This window comes from Montipora capricornis, chromosome 12 (assembly GCF_036669925.1).
Source record: "Montipora capricornis isolate CH-2021 chromosome 12, ASM3666992v2, whole genome shotgun sequence".
NCBI lineage: Eukaryota > Metazoa > Cnidaria > Anthozoa > Scleractinia > Acroporidae > Montipora > Montipora capricornis.
Window position 1 is genome coordinate 22604156 of NC_090894.1, and position 15829 is coordinate 22619984.

The 15829-nt window shown below is 41.4% G+C and overlaps 1 protein-coding gene across 1 annotated transcript in view; it reads right to left on the bottom strand.

The window, feature by feature from the left end:
* Positions 1–30: 30 nt before the first annotated feature.
* Positions 31–15829, bottom strand: part of LOC138027800 (RNA helicase aquarius-like) — a 41366-nt gene continuing 25567 nt past the window's right edge. Inside the window, exons 35-53 of the mRNA XM_068875416.1 lie at positions 15370–15480; positions 15119–15228; positions 14426–14492; positions 14030–14098; positions 13593–13637; positions 12989–13054; positions 12361–12408; positions 12117–12158; positions 9803–9833; positions 9188–9294; positions 6713–6784; positions 6310–6369; positions 5344–5471; positions 4304–4475; positions 2936–3106; positions 2196–2393; positions 1737–1799; positions 1543–1656; positions 31–665 (exon numbers count right to left, since the gene is read on the bottom strand). Of these exons, the coding sequence (XP_068731517.1) occupies positions 489–665; positions 1543–1656; positions 1737–1799; positions 2196–2393; positions 2936–3106; positions 4304–4475; positions 5344–5471; positions 6310–6369; positions 6713–6784; positions 9188–9294; positions 9803–9833; positions 12117–12158; positions 12361–12408; positions 12989–13054; positions 13593–13637; positions 14030–14098; positions 14426–14492; positions 15119–15228; positions 15370–15480 (1851 nt within the window). The 3' untranslated portion in view covers positions 31–488. The remainder of the gene's footprint in view (positions 666–1542; positions 1657–1736; positions 1800–2195; positions 2394–2935; positions 3107–4303; positions 4476–5343; positions 5472–6309; positions 6370–6712; positions 6785–9187; positions 9295–9802; positions 9834–12116; positions 12159–12360; positions 12409–12988; positions 13055–13592; positions 13638–14029; positions 14099–14425; positions 14493–15118; positions 15229–15369; positions 15481–15829) is intronic.

Below are 15829 nucleotides of genomic sequence, written 5' to 3' on the forward strand. Positions count from 1 at the left end.
GGAAGATCGAAAGAGACTCAGGGTAATGACGTTCAGATGCTGTTTGGTAATGTTAAAAAAACCCACGCTCTCTACCACGGAAAGAGTTTTTTTCACAACATTTTCCCGCATGATTTTAAAGTTGAGAAAAGACTGAGGCAAAGATACAAGCTCTTCAGTTTTTTACAGCTTTTTTTTTTCAAACTTTCACGATCCAAAATGACATCCGGTTTAGGGTCCTAGAAATCTTCGCCTCCTGGCTTTCGATTATAAAAATCAACCAATCGATTATCATAAATTGGTATGGGTCACATGGTATTGATTTTCATCAAAAGGACCCCCACCCCTCCCCCTCTGGAAAACCAAAAAAGGGAACGAGAGCGAATGCCAAGTACAGTATTGGGAAGGCAGGAGAACAAGTGGCGAGCCCAACTCCATGTTCCGACTTAGATATCGTTCAATTGAACCAAGAGAAAGCTTGCTGATCTAATTGTTTGTAAATAATTTCTTCAGTTTGCTTCGGCTTCCATCTCTTCAACTTCGTTCACGATCGGAGAACCTTGATCTTTTTCCATATCGTTGTCCGTTGCTGTATCTTTGTTTTCTGTTTCTTCTTCGTCAACGTTCCCTTCAGCCTCTTCACTCTTCTTCTCTTCCTCTGGTGGCCGAGGGATACTAGTCATACTCTGAATGAAAGAGGATAAAAAAATTCTGTCGGATAGCATAGCGATTCTCGTAAGCAGGCCATTGAACAATCATTCCGTAAACGTGCTTCGGCTACAAGAAGCGCGAACGAAATTGTTGTTTTCTAGTCTGTCTTTTCTGAACAGGCAAACAGAAGATATCTAAAAGGACCGCACTGAAATCACTCTTAAGTATTTTCACCTTGTAAATCTTGTATTCTTCGATCTATTACGCACATATAACTAGCGACACAGACAGCGATTTCATCTCCTTAGGCGACACCAGATCAGATCTTAATTATGAACTAGACTAAAATGGCCGCAAACGATCAAACGATCAAACGATCAAAGGGATACTTCATGTAAACCTCGTGGGATTTTCTTGCGCTATAAATAGCCCTTATGGGTGATGACGTCTGACAAGCTGATTTCACCACCAAGCCTCGAATTCGAAATTCAAACTTGTAGATTTTAGCTTGAGCCAAATCCCAAAGGAACAAACTTGTAAAGAAAACCCATGGGCGAACAGTATTGCATGTCCAGATGATGTGAAAAATTTTGTGCAAACGAGGCTATATGACGTCATCATGCATAAGGCCTATTACCTTTGAATTGTGAATTCTGTCGTAATATTCTTGAATTTCACATGACGTCACGGCCGCCATGTTGGTGTCCCCAAACAATGAGATAGCGGCCATGTTGGAGTCCCGATCCAATCCTCCGGGAATTGAAAGCCATTATTATGCTAACGTCTTCTTTTGTTTTCGTTGAAAAACATGGCTGTTGATCACGTGAGTGAAACCCAAGAATTGCGGGATTACGGGATTATTTTTGTAAAACAAGGTGGTCCAAAACAACGAATTCAGATTTGCGGTGGTACCTGTTGCTGTGCTCTGAGTGACTGGACGTACTGACTGTAGAAGTCAAACACAAAGCGATGCATTTGGGGCATATCTTCAACAATGAAAGGTGCTTCGGCTGGCGGTACTCCGCGCTGGAATGGGAGCAAAAAAAAAATGAAAAACAAAACTCCGAACAATGTTGAAGACAAATATAAGCTGATTGTTGACTTACTGGTCTGCAAGGTGGATATCGTTCACTTGGTGCGAGATACAGCTTCAAAGGTCTGCTGGTCAACTGGGTAAAGAAGGACATTACAACGTAAACGACGAGAATTAAAAGTTTAATAATAGAAATCTGGATAACTTTTTGCTCATGTGCACGGCAGCCAACCTTGTTCCCAGAGCTTTTCCGCGCTCAACTTGCAGCAGTGAAACGCTCTGGGCTCGAGGATGTAATGCGGTTTGAGACTAACCCTGTATGTTTCCATAATATAATTGATCTGAAGCTTTGCAGGTGAAACCGTAGCCCCAAAACGTAGCTGGACTGAGCCGACGAAATAAAACGCACGCGTGCGAACGAGGGAGGGAAGCGCAAAACGCCTCGCGCGTCACCTCTCTCGCTTGCACTCCACTCTATTCTTTAATTAGCGCCTGATAAGTGGGCTCGTAAATCCGAATCGTTCTTTCTCACCTGAGAGAAGGCAGGCCTGAGTTCAAAGCAGTTCTGGAACAAGCTGACACGAGCTAGCACGTACAGACCCAGCCGTGCACGTGACATTGCAACCACCAATCGGCGCACGTCTCTGATGTGACCGACGGTTTTGGTGCGCACAAGAGACAAGATGATGTAATCGTTCTGTTGCCCTTGGTAACGATCCACAGTGGTCACCTGACCGGAGAAAGGAATGTTGCGAATCAGTTTTGACATCGTGTTTCAAGACCGAGATTTGAGTTTCTTTCTAAACATAAACCAGGCTGACACTGAGTTAATGGGGTTAATCTCTAAAGAAACTTTAACTATTTGTAAAACGAGAATTTGGAAGTAACTGATTTAATACAAGTAAATTGATACTACTGAATTCCCGACACTGACAATAGCGACTTTACAACAAGCCATCTGCAATGCTTACAGTAGATCGGCGTAAATGGCCAAGCTCCATCGAGTGTCCCAACCTTTTTAGGTTATTTGAGTTTCTTGTGAGCTTTTAGGAGAAGCTGTTGGATTAACATTTTTCAATCCGCTCCAAACCTGTGATGAAATGGTTCATTTTCGTGGGCGCAAGGGTCTCTAGGTTTAAATAGTGCAAATGAACGATATACTTCAGGCGCATAGAACGACCGTCTTTCGTCTCCTTGTTTGGCCATAGTTGTTTCTCATGTCTTTGCCATAAAGTGTATCACCTGCCTGTACACAATCCCATCAATATTTACCTTGCTGGGCTGACCAATTAGCGGGTTAGTAGCACATCTTTGTCTAATGACGTCACGAATGAGATGCTTCTGCCCATTGTAGGTTGTCAAGATAGCAATCTTGTCAGCAGGGTATCCAATCAAGCGCATGTACATGAAAATAGCGACTGCGTATTCGGCTTCTCCGAGATTCTACGGGAAGAAAGAGCAGAAAACACATTCAACGCCCTCCTTATCCGTCCAGTTCATTCACTTTATAAAGCAATGTATTCCAAAGCGAGAGGTCGCGGGTTCAAAACCATCACTGGGTCATCATATGAGAGCGATTATTCAAACAAAGCTGTATTCCAATTCGCTTTCATTTCGGCAAATTATCGTATTACATTAGAACAAGAGGAATTAAGAAAATAATTTATCTACTTAGAGCAATCCGCTTTTTGAAAGCTCCGGAGCTGAAACGTTTGTTTAAAGCCCCGTTGTAAGATAGACTTGAATTAAAAAACCGGCTCTTGAGCTATTGAAATGCGGAAGCGTTGTTTCGTATACAGAACTCCAAATGGTTAGACTATAGGGTGCTTTCGAAAAGGACCTACACACTGTTGGGAAAAAGCAGGCAACTTAACCCCCACCCCTCCTCGCTCCCATTATTGTGGTCTTACCAATGTTGTAACGTTCTCCATGATTCTCTATAACGTATCAAAGTGTTCAGTCTCTCGGACATATTTCTTTTTTTACCAACGAAAAAGGACCAGTACTCCAAGAAAGAAACCATAGATGCGAGGCAAACATGAAGCAGTTTGCAGTCTCAGTTTCACAAAGCCCGCTGCTAAATGAAAGGATTACTGCAAAAATTTCGCTTCCTCCTCGAACACATACAGTTATAGAAAAAAAATCCAGCCGGTGAGCTTCGGGTGGAAGTTAACCCTGGACAAATGTGTCTTGACGAACAGATGCCTTCCCAGAAAGTTGGTAGATTCCCTCGAATCTCCATTCCATGTTATACGCATAGCTCATTTTTGAGCAATCAACTAATGATTTTCTCGCCTCGATTTAAAAAAAAAAAAAACTTTCCAATAAAAAGACAAAACTCGTTCTAGGGTTGATGTTCTACGGAAATGAGGAAGAAAAGTAACCTGTTACAGTTCGACGCGCCTTACCGTGGCCACCCAACAAACTTTCACATTTGACAACTACGTGAAAAGACGTCAACTCAAACAATCCGTTCAACGTTGTTCAACTTACAACCGTGCGAACTTTGCAAGGAGGGGTGACTGATAATCAATTCGCACACCCTGATTGGCGTATAAGTTTTAAAAACCTTTGTTAGGTGGCCACGGTAAGGCGCGTCGCACTGTAAAACTTCACTTGAAGCTGTTGTTAATCATTTACCTGATAAAAGTAAGGGTTGGGCTCAGACTCGCCGACTCCATTGAAATCCGGAACATCAATGAGTTGATAGTCATAGAAAAATCCGGGATTTTCCACACAGTACTCTGGCCAAGTGTTGACATGAGGAAGATCGCCAAGCTTTGTATATCGCCAGTTATATAAACTACACAAACTGAAACCCACAAAATACAATGAATCCTTGCGTCACTCCAAGCACAGTCCACCACTAACACAGTGGATGGTTGTCCTGTGTACAGAATGATCGCGAGCCGGCGGCTTTTCAAACGAGCGACGAGAACAAGAACATCACAGCAAAAGAAAACATGAATTCGCGTTGTCGTCAAAGATTTTCCGATTTTCAACCTCATTTCGCATGTGAAATATGCTTTTTTTGTCCAGGAATTAAACTTGCGTCAACGACGTTGAATATTATCCATTTTGTTATACATATTATTCCACCAGAATACAAAAAAACTCTCCACGTAATTTGACTTGGAAGTACCGGTAATTTTCACGTATTGAAAAAGATGTCGACATTTTTGCTTATCCCTGACCACCCCACCCACCCCCACCCCAAAAAACAGCAAACTTATCGGGAACAACGTCATCTTTGCATTTTGTTTAGAGAAACGTTTTTAGGTTGCTACGCAACGTAACAAGGGCACTATTTAGCACTAAGTTATTTTTGCGTGCTAGCGTTCACAATACAACCTCATGTGACGTCGTTGTCTAGATGAGACCGGCACAAAAATGAAACAAAAGGAGAAAGGCTGCGGCTATGAGATTCCATGTCCTCGACTATGGTGCCGACCAGCCCTGGGACGATGACGTATTAATCTATAATAGCCCATTTCCGAGTTGCTGCATGCCTCAGTTTCAAAGCGAGTCCTGGTGCTCAACCATTGAAACGGAAATGAAATGCTTATTCTCATGCAAATCACACTCATTTCCATTTCAATAGTTGAGCACCAAGACTCACTTCAAAACCGAGGCAAACAGCAACTCGGAAATGGCCTATATATTTAGCATCAAACATATACCTGGATCTCGCACGGCCCTGTGCATCAAGTTGAACAGTGGGGACGCCCAAACGCACAAATCTTGTGAACAAAGATTGTTCCATGTTAGAGAACTTTTGGAAAGCCATGTTCTTTATGACTGGGGGTAGCTGGAAATGGAACAGAAACAACAGTGATACACATCAACAAAGAAAACAATGCAGGCTAAGTAATATCAATATGCAGCAGAACAACGCCGATGAGGTATCGTAGAAGCCGAGAGATCTAAATTTTAGGTGAAAAGATGGCTTCTTAGCTTCCGCTTCAAGACCCGCGTGGTTCAAATACGCTTTCAGTTGTTGAAAGTACGATTGGGTGTTGAAATAATGAAATCATTTAGCTAGCAGTTGCAAAGGAACGCAACTGTCGAACTCACAGCCGAGCGATACTTGACCAATTTGCCATTCATTGGGTCAATTTATACTAGGCGAATCTTTGCCGACCTCATTGTTTATATTTTGTTCCATTAACATACGAGTTTGCCGATAGTAGGAATCATGATATTCACTAATTGACTTGAAATGGTAAAAGAACGTGTTGAGCTTAGTTAAATATCCAATTTTCAGCCTTTTGGCTTCGCTAATGACCGACTTATTTGCCATCAAAAACTGATATATTTTTGGGTGGGAATAGTGTCATCCATACATTCCTTGTAAAATTTCGAATTTTCAAAGCGTCGTTACTCAGAGATTATCTGGTAAATTGCGCTCAATCCTTCAGAGATAGCTCGTCATGCAATGGACTTTGGCTGATAGATTAGAAAACGATAGCCTAAGGCTAATGTGGCAAAACATGTAAACAAAGATTCCCCTATAGAGACGGATCATCAGTCTGGGACGAGGATACTTCGTCTGCGCATCGGGAAAAAGGACGGATGATCCGACTGAACGAATTATCCACGGTAATCCGTCTCTCAAAACGTACAACCATCTACAGCTGTTAGGTTACCTGGTGATGATCACCAATGAGGATGACTCTTTTCATTCGATTGTATCCATCTTCCGGATTCTATAAGACAATACCTTAGTAAACGTCAAACAAAAGCAGCTTCCGAAAACAAAACTGTGAAACAGGCTTCGAGAGTAGAAGGGATTTCCCTCCCCCTATGCGAGTAGCTGTTCCCCATCTCTTGGCCACCCTAGAGGGTTACTTACTCTAGCTACAGCTTTTAACAGACCAAGTGGCAGAGACGAAATGAAGGAGGAATTCGGGAGCGGCAGAGCCCGAACGCCGCGCTTTTGAGTTTCCCAGCGTTATCTCTTTTCTGGCCCACCCTTCGCGTTCTCGCTTAAATTGGATCGTTTTTGCAATGCAGGCAAAACTGCACAGAGAAAATGAACTCCTCACTGACCTGAAGTAGAAGGGGTATGAACGTTTCAATCTCCAGGATTTGAGCCGCTTCTTCCATCAAAACATTGTCATACTAAAACAACAACAGTTATACACGTCACGGAAGATTTACGTTGAGCCAAAGAAGCCACCTGTATTGATAATGCAATCCCTGGGGGAGGTGACAAGAGTTATAAAGGAATTTTATACCACACCCTTCAACTTACCTCAAGTCTGCGAAGAGACGATGAGGCTTCAACGAAGGTGTGTCATAACCCTAGCCACATACAATTTCCCCTTCACTATGGTTGCTCCATTTTAACAATTTCAGTCTAAGTAGTATAGCAAGACATCAGGGAGTTTGAAAGACGACTGCGGCAAAGACAACATCCCAAAACACAATCTCGACCCCAGAGCTCTCAGTTCTCTTGACTGAGGGGAAAAAGAGCTCTAGGAACCCTGAAACAAAGTGCCTTCTCATTGGTTTTCGTGAAGAACAATGAAAAGCGTCTCTAATTGGCGCACTCATGTTAGCAAGAGGAGTGAGCAGGCGCCGTAAGGTTCAAATAGCCAATTTTTGGCTAGAAAACCCTACGGCGCATGTTCTCCTACATAGAGTCTCCCCGCAGAGCCTTGGGTCGATCCGAGGCTCTGGTTACGAGAATGCACAAAAGTCTGAAGAATATCATTAGTGTCGGGTTAAAAGAGGAAATATAGTCGAGCAGCACGCATTTTAGTTAGTACATTAAATTTTATTTGCTGTACTCCACATAACAACAACGTGAAATCACCAAATTTTAGGTTTTGACGACAACGTGAGCATACAACAACAAACAGCTCACGTTAGAAACAGTTCGTGCAAATCTAGTCAGTTTGATAGTTCGACCGTATGATTGTAAACACGCGAACAAAATGAAACAATGGCGAAATACTTACGATAGCACTAAGTTATATTCTGAAGTGACGTTTTCGTCCACGTTGCCGTTCTCATTGCTTTACTCCCTCTTCATAGGGAGGTTTACCAAAAGACGGCGACAACGGCTTCGAGGAGGTTATACCAAAATAGATGTTCACATTAGTGGTAAAAGGTAAAGAACTAGCTAGTCGTTTTAGCGATGGAGCGCTAATTGGCCAGTTTCGTATTCTAACGGTTGGACTGGATCTAGCATGAAATGGAGGCTAAAGCGGGCAAATTAATTTGCATTTGAAAAGATTTGCCCGCAGTAGCCTTCATTTCATGCTAGATCCAGTCCAGCTGTGAGAATCCGAAAACGGTCAATTGGGGACAGTGTAAACTGAAATTAACAATCAACACAAATCAAGTCAAATGTTGGTTTTTGAGGTGAGAGGAAACCGGAGTACCCGGAGAAAACCTCTCGGTGCAGAGTAGAGAACCAACAAACTCAACCCACATATGACGCCGAGTCTGGAATCGAACCCGCGCCACACTGGTGGGAGGCGAGTGCTCTCACCACTGCAAGATGAGCAAACTGTCAATAAAATAACCTGGCATAGAAAGGGAGTAGAAATGTAAAAAAGAGACTTAAAGAGAGGACAACGGCAAAATCATTTCCAAATATCACTTAGCAATATCGTTAACTACTTCGCGATTTTTCCTTCTTGATCAGGTTGTACAAGATTATATAACTGGATGGCTCCGAACAGTTTTCAAGTAAAGATAGAAATTGAATGGTTCATTGTTGTGTGCTCGCCTTGTCGCTAAAACCTAAAACTGGTGATTTCACGTTAGTTTTTTAAGGAGTACAGCAAAGAAATGCAATAAAATGCTCGCCACGCGTAGAGCACGATTATCTTTCCTTTTTCAACCGATAATATTCGTAATTTGTGGCGTTGTCCTCGCTGTAGCCGTGGTCGTTGCTTAAAACTCCCTAACGTCTTCTTAAGAATTTTACTTTGGTCATTCCACGTCGTTACTAAAATGAAAAACGCTTGTGCGGTGCGGTGCGGTGCGGGGCGGGGCGGGGCGTGCAGAACTGACCAATTTCGCTGACGCTGAGGCTGACGTCATTGGTTAAGCTCCCCAATAATAATACGCCTTATTCCAAAATGGCCGGCATTTTAGGATGCTTTCCTTTTGTCACAAGTGGCCGGCCAGACCCGTCAGTTTGCAAAGAAAATGCAACAATTTGAACGAACACTTGCATGAGAATCCCTCGCATTCTTCTGGAGGAGAATATATATCATCCTTGAAGTGTGTTAATTTGAAGTCGTTGTGGAATTAGCCCTTCAAAATGTCCGGTCTGGCCGATCAGTTCTGTCAAATAGAAAGCGTCCTTTGTATTACTTTGTTTGATTGCCCTTTTGTCCTCGCTTTCAAACGTAAAACTCAAAAAGAATATTTAACCCGGAACGAGGCCAAAAGGGCCAATTTGAAATCAAACAAAAGAATACTAAATGGACGGCCATTTTGGAATAAGGTGTATGCACAAGTTCATACATTACACGGTTTATTTTTGTTTATATAAACGTTGCTCGCCTTAAATCCAAGTTCTACCAAGTCTCGTCTCTTGAGAGCAGCGTGTGTGCATGTCATTGCAATAATTTTTGCTTCCTTCACTAAAAGGTAGTTTGTTCTGTCTCGACCTGCAATACATACAAAGGAGTTTTTAAAAAACTTATTTTCTGGCATTGTAAAAAGTAATAAGGGATCGACACGAAAGAAATGATAGTTAAAAGTAGTTTTCATTTTATTTTTCTTCCACTGCGAGAGGACGGAATGTCGAGATTCGCGCAATCTGATTTAATGGAACTGGAGGAGGAGAGGATGTTTTTATTGTTCATTTGACCCAAGATTGCAATGATGGTCAGAGGGAATAAAATGGGAAATTAGACTCCCACTCAATCCAAAATCAATGACGAATCAGCGCCCAAGGCGCCATTTACGATCCATTTACGCCATTTACGATCACTGCGAAACTGACTGGGGTACAACGTCCAAGATTCTAGATCAGTCCGTATTGAGAAAAACTGTGCTCTCTGTCTTTAGTACGGATCTCTGGGACACAGTTTTTCGCCATACCAACAACATGGTCTGTGAATAACCTTTATTCATTTAATCAGGAGATCAACATAACAACCAGAAGCAACGTACCACTTCGAAGAAGCTCAAATGCACGAAATTCCTGGGAAAATAAGGCAGATATGAAAATCAGTTTTAAGTAAAGGCCTGGCCAAACGCTCGCAATATTTCAACGCAACATCTTGCAACATTGCTGCATGATACTGCGACATGTGTTGAATGGACTGGCCAAACGCACGTATGCAACATATCGCAACTGGGTGGCCAAACGTACGAAACATGTTGTGTCCAACAATGTTGCAAGATGTTGCGTTGAAATGTTGAGAGCGTTTGGCCAGGCCTTAAGAAAGTATTACTGAAAAACAAAAGTTTGAACTATCTTATAGTGTTTTCCGATTCTTTTACCTCGTATACTCTGCACAATTTTGCGCAAACTATCTTGTACTTGTTGCGGTACGAATGCTGTTTTTGAGCAAATAAAGAGAAGGCTAAATTCGGTGATTTGACGGTCGATGCCATTCTTAGTACCCAAGCCTTTTTATTCGGTTAGCTTTCAAAAAATTGTTAGGATTGGATGCATTTAAAATTGCACGCGTGACGTCATTGGTTCGGTAGTGTAGAGGTGAAGTGCATTTACTCTTAAGGGGGATGGCTCTTACCTACCAAACCGTTACTCTGGAGTCCTTCAAATAGCCATTTCTCTAATTTCTTCAACTCTACAGTTATCCTTTCTTGCCAAGTGTTTTCTATTTAACATTTCTTTGTCTTGTTCAAATCACAACCACATTTGGTAAATCACGTGACCAAAACAGTAAATGACTAAAAACTCAGCGAGTTAAATATGTTTCCCACAAATTTTTAACGCAAAAGTGTGAGAACATTGTAGCACAAAATCTGCAGCATGGATTTTAAGGACGTTCGCGCGAAATTTTTTCAACATTGATTTTTTTCTGAAACTTTTACCATTGTAAGATAATGAGTTAGTTATGTCAGAAATGTAAAAAAAATGGGGGGTCACCGACTTCGTTTTGGAGAGAACATGCCCGGAAAAACACCCAAAATGTGACAAAATCGGGCTTCGTTAGCGAATAAGGCCAGTGTCTGTAAACCCAAATATATTGCAATTAAATCTTTGAAGTGAAATCGTCTCTGCCAAATATTGTTTAAGTGGACTTATTAAGTGAATTAAGTCAACTGGTGAGGTTCCTTAAAGATCAAGTTCGCATTTAGCGACCACAGTTTCACGCGCCATGCAGCTGCAAGATGGCACGATTTGATGTCCCGTGAGCACAAATCTTGAAATTTTTTTAACTTCCCACATTGATTTTTTGTTCATTTTTGGACAACGTGGAGATAATTGTAAATAAAATCCGTTTCTGGAAAGAAAAATAGGGGTCACCGAACGTCCAAGAGCGTTAAATCCAGGCAAAGCTATAGCAATGGCCTTTTGCCCTATCATTTCTCATTTTATTACTTAGCGCGCGCGCTCGTGTATGACGTGGCGTGTGCATTTGCGTGCGCAGTAAGGTGCGCAAAAACAATTGGCGCGAACGTCCTTAAAAGAAATCATTTCTCAAATTAATTATAACGTCATAAGGCCCTCCCTTGATACACTTTTCAAAATATCAGTTCCATTCTTTGTCGAAATAGAAATTCCATGCTACAGTTTACAAAAAATGATGGGACAGTTCCCATCCGGTGAAAAAAGTGCCTCTTCATTTCGTTTACTGAGAGCTTTCACCTGTTTTACACTGAAACGCACGGCAGAGGACTGGAACTAGTTGCGCATGCGCGTTCTGTTTGAAGAGATGTCACATTTCTATTGAAAAAGTTACTTCATAGTACCATCCATGGAACCTTTTTGCAGGGCTCTTTGACTAAAAAGTTTTCTTAGCAACCATTGTCTTTCTGTAGTTAAGTGCCACCCCCCTTAAGCCATTGAACCGAGTTCGACATGGTTCGATCAACTTTTTCTAATTTTTTTTCTCTGTTTTTTTTTAAATTCTAAGTGACATACGCTGCTAATTTAGGCCTAGATGAAGTATGTTTTTCCTCATTTGCAAACGACAAACTTAACAGGGAAAATTCACAAACATCCAAATGACATCGCTTGTTTACGAAACGGAAAATTGCTTCAGCTACCAAATGCTGCTCCAAATAAGGAGAATTAAGCTTCTTAAGCTTGCGCCGCTGGTAATAAAAAAAGTGCCCTTGTATGCATTTCTTTTTTAGTTTAGAACAGACGTGTGCAAATCGAGATTGCCGGTGCACGGGATGCTCGTGCTAGATATAAAATTCCAACGTGCCAGTAACTAATAGTTAACTAAAAGGCGCGAGTTAATCTGCGTTCTAAACATAATTTAAGACGGTCTATGGGAAATATTACCTCTAACTGTTGAAAAATCTTCTTTATGTATCTATAACAACCCTACAGATAGAGAGAGAGGAATGACAAATGAACATTATTGATACAGGTGTTCAAAATTAAATTTGAAAAAAATTCACACTTCCGTAGGCTGTTGGCCTGAATTGCGCGAGGTTTCAATGTTTTCCTCCTTTGTCTATTATTTTACAAACCTCTCCTGTGAGGTCTTGCAAATGGTTCACATCGACCCATCCCATGAACTTACCTCAGCGATTTCCATATCGCCTTCAAATGTTTCACCTTTGAACACAGGCTACGAAAAACATTGCAAACAAACAATGAGTGCATGTCTCCGGGATGCAATTCAATTGTTTTTTTTTTGTGCACAGCAACGCAAGGTAAATGTCTCATTCAGGGTAATCTGTGCCTAAAAAGACACTAAGACAAGAAACTAAACTCGACGGAGATTGCGCTCGATTCTGATGCAGACATTTTCTCTGACTAAAGAGCATAGTCACCGACCACATGAGTGAAAACCTCAAAAAGAACATTTTTCCATCTTTAATTTTCAAGAAAAGTTATACAACTTGTCGTAGGACCTAAGTTATCGCTTGGGTCAATCGCAAACGAAAGACAATTTAAATGAACCAATCGTAACGCAAAGGAACATCTATGCAGCCGGTGCTTAGAGCGGGAAAACACAAGCGACTAGCGTCTTACCGCCTGATTGGCTAAGAATGTGGGCAAGGTTGTTAAAACAATCATAAACCGTAGAACGAAATTACTCTTGCCAGATAATGAGGTATCACTAATTGGGATTACCTAGGCCGAAATGTTGTCGTTTAAAAGCTGCTGAGCGAAATATCGAAATCGGAAGTTTATAAGCTCCTCACCTGCGGTGCATTTCCAAAGAATTTCGTGAAAGGGAAAAGTTCAGATATCGCCAAGACGTCTCCTTTCTAGGATGAAGATACAGAGTATAAAGTATCAAATTAAACAGATTGTACCGCTTTAGAAGACGAACAAGAGAAGAAAAACTTCAAATATCAAATACTCCGGCATGCATTACAGCGATTTTCATTTTTCTGCAGAATGTCACCTTCAAGCGCCAGAACGCCAAACTATGTTTTGGCTTCCATCAATCAAATTTCCAAACATAGCCGGGAAGATCCACTCCGCCTCCGGAAAGTGAATTGGAGTTTATGTTAACTTCACAGCTCGAACACCATAATATCTTTTTCGAGATTCTTCAGTAAAAAGATACGTGCAGATTCCATCGCTTTCCATCGGCGTCGAGTTCGAAATGAATGTGCTGATTCATAGGTTCTGTCACGCATAAAATTGATTCGGCATCCGTGGTTTCGGGTCAACTCTCGGCTTGGCGTCGGAAGTTTGATTGATGGAGGCCAAAACGCGATTTGACCGTTGCATAGCGCTTGAAGATGAGATGCCGCAGACTTATGAAAATCGCAATAAACAATTTGATAAGAGTCTTACCCGTGTTTTAAGCTTTGACATATACTCTTCCCAACGAGACACAACCTAAGACACAAAAAACAGCAAAGAAAACAAATCGCACAATTCCGAATTGAAAGTTCTTTACTAGCGGTGGTGGATTCACTGTGAGGGTCCGGGAAAAGAGAGTCAATTAATATATTCAAGTTTGGACCCTCTTCCCTTCACAGACCTGTCAACCTCAAACAATTAAACAGGGAGAGTTTGCTTTTGAGCCGCAAAAAAACTGGGAGATTTCTTAAGAACCCATAAAACAACTGTTGCTGCGTAATTTTTAAGATGAGTTTCCGTGTTGTAGTGACCTTCTACGTCTTTAATTCCTTGATGATGACAACTCAAGTTTTTTCCACATGGATGGCAATGAAATTGGTAACGTATTTTGTCAACGCGGCCCCAACCTCTACCCGAAGAAAGCTTACTTGATAAAGATAAAAGTATCCAGCGGTTTCGCAAGTATAAGAAACATCACCATGCACGTCGAGGCTTTCCTGTGAACAAAACAAAATGTATAGAGAATTGTCGTAAAACCAGATCCAAATTATCTCACCGACAAATCAAGGCAGATGCTAAAATTGGCGGAGAGCAAATATATGTAACCACAAAGCACATGACTATGACAATTATTAGCCTCATAAGTACAATAAAGCTTAAAAAAAAGGAAACGAAGGATCAAGACAGAGCCTGCATTATAGCACGATGCCTGTCGTAAAAGTCCTCTGGGGGGCGTTGCATCTGGGACAAACTGTGCTCCACGGGTAGTAAAGCGAAATAAAGGTATAGGCTGGGAAAAGAAAAGTCTCGATGGGTGGGCTTACCTGGAGGCGCTGAACTTCCTTCAACAGCTCCAATCTGCTTGCAAGTACAAAGTTTACCCGACCATACCTAGACAAGAAGAAGTGGAGATTAAGGTATCATTTCTTGAACTGGTCGTGCACTTCTTTATAGGAAAGAGACAAGTGCACTATCTTAAATAAAACCCCGGAATTGCGTAGAAAAATGACAAAATAGAGCGCCAGCTTAACAGCAAACGGCTTTTCTGAAACTTGCACTGCGTCAAAAACGATTTATACCACATATCAGCCTAAAGATTACGGACAACAGTGATTTGATTCTCGTAAAGAAATATTTGACATACAGTGCATTCTTAATCACGTAAATTTACGAGTTTTGTAATCAGTTAAGTTTTTTATTTTTTTTTACTTTTTGTCTCATAACGGGCTGGTGTATGAGGCCACGTAAGCAAGGACCAGAAGTCAAAAGGTTCGATCCAGATTTAACGTCACAGGTGGATTGAGTTTGTTGGTTCTCTACTCTGCACCGTGAGGTTTTTCTGCGGGTACTCCGGTTTCAGTCCCCTCTCTACAAAAACCAATATTTGATTTGACTTGAGTTAATTTAATCAGCGTTTTATTAGCGTTAGGACATGTAAATGTAAACGTAGCATCCTCGTTCCTCATCGACAAAGAGGCCCTGGGAACGAGGTAGGTAAACGTAGATGATTGACAAACCTGCTGAAATCCTTCTCCGTTTCTAAAGCTTCTTCTCCGTGACCGAGACGAAGTAAATGTCGTTCTTCGATGTCTAGAGCCATGATTTTCTCAAACAGCTGATTCAAAGCCTAGCGAATGAAAAACGAAAATAACTTAATACTAATTGCCAAGAACGAAAATGCTGGAAGTTTCTCTGAAATTTTCGCATAGGATTAATGTAGGCGTCACAATCCTTTTTTAAGAGGCAAGAAGGTCGAAGCGAGCCATACCTGATTTGAATGCGTCACCAACAGTGTTCTCTGTTCGGGGAAGTTGTGATAAATATTCGAAATTATTTGAACGGCTACATCTGTCTTGCCTGTACCGGGTGGTCCAACAACCTGAAAGTGCGAACACGAGCTGGTAATAAATATGTTAAACAGGACTTTTCTGTAGTGCTTTTTATAAAATGATTTTCATTGAGTGCCGATAGTAACTAACGATTACATTGATTTTGTATTGCCCCAACTCGATGTTTGGATTAAAACTTAAGATCTACGACGCAGTCGTCAACGAGAACGAAACAAAACAACAAAAAAAGAGGAAAAATAATCGTGCTACACGGGCGGCACGCATTTCAGCATATCTTTTTGCAATCTCGACCTCAGAGCTCTTCTCTTGACTGAGGGAGAGAAAAGCTCTGGGGAACCCTGAAACAAAGTGTCTTCTCATTGGTTTTCGTGAAGAACA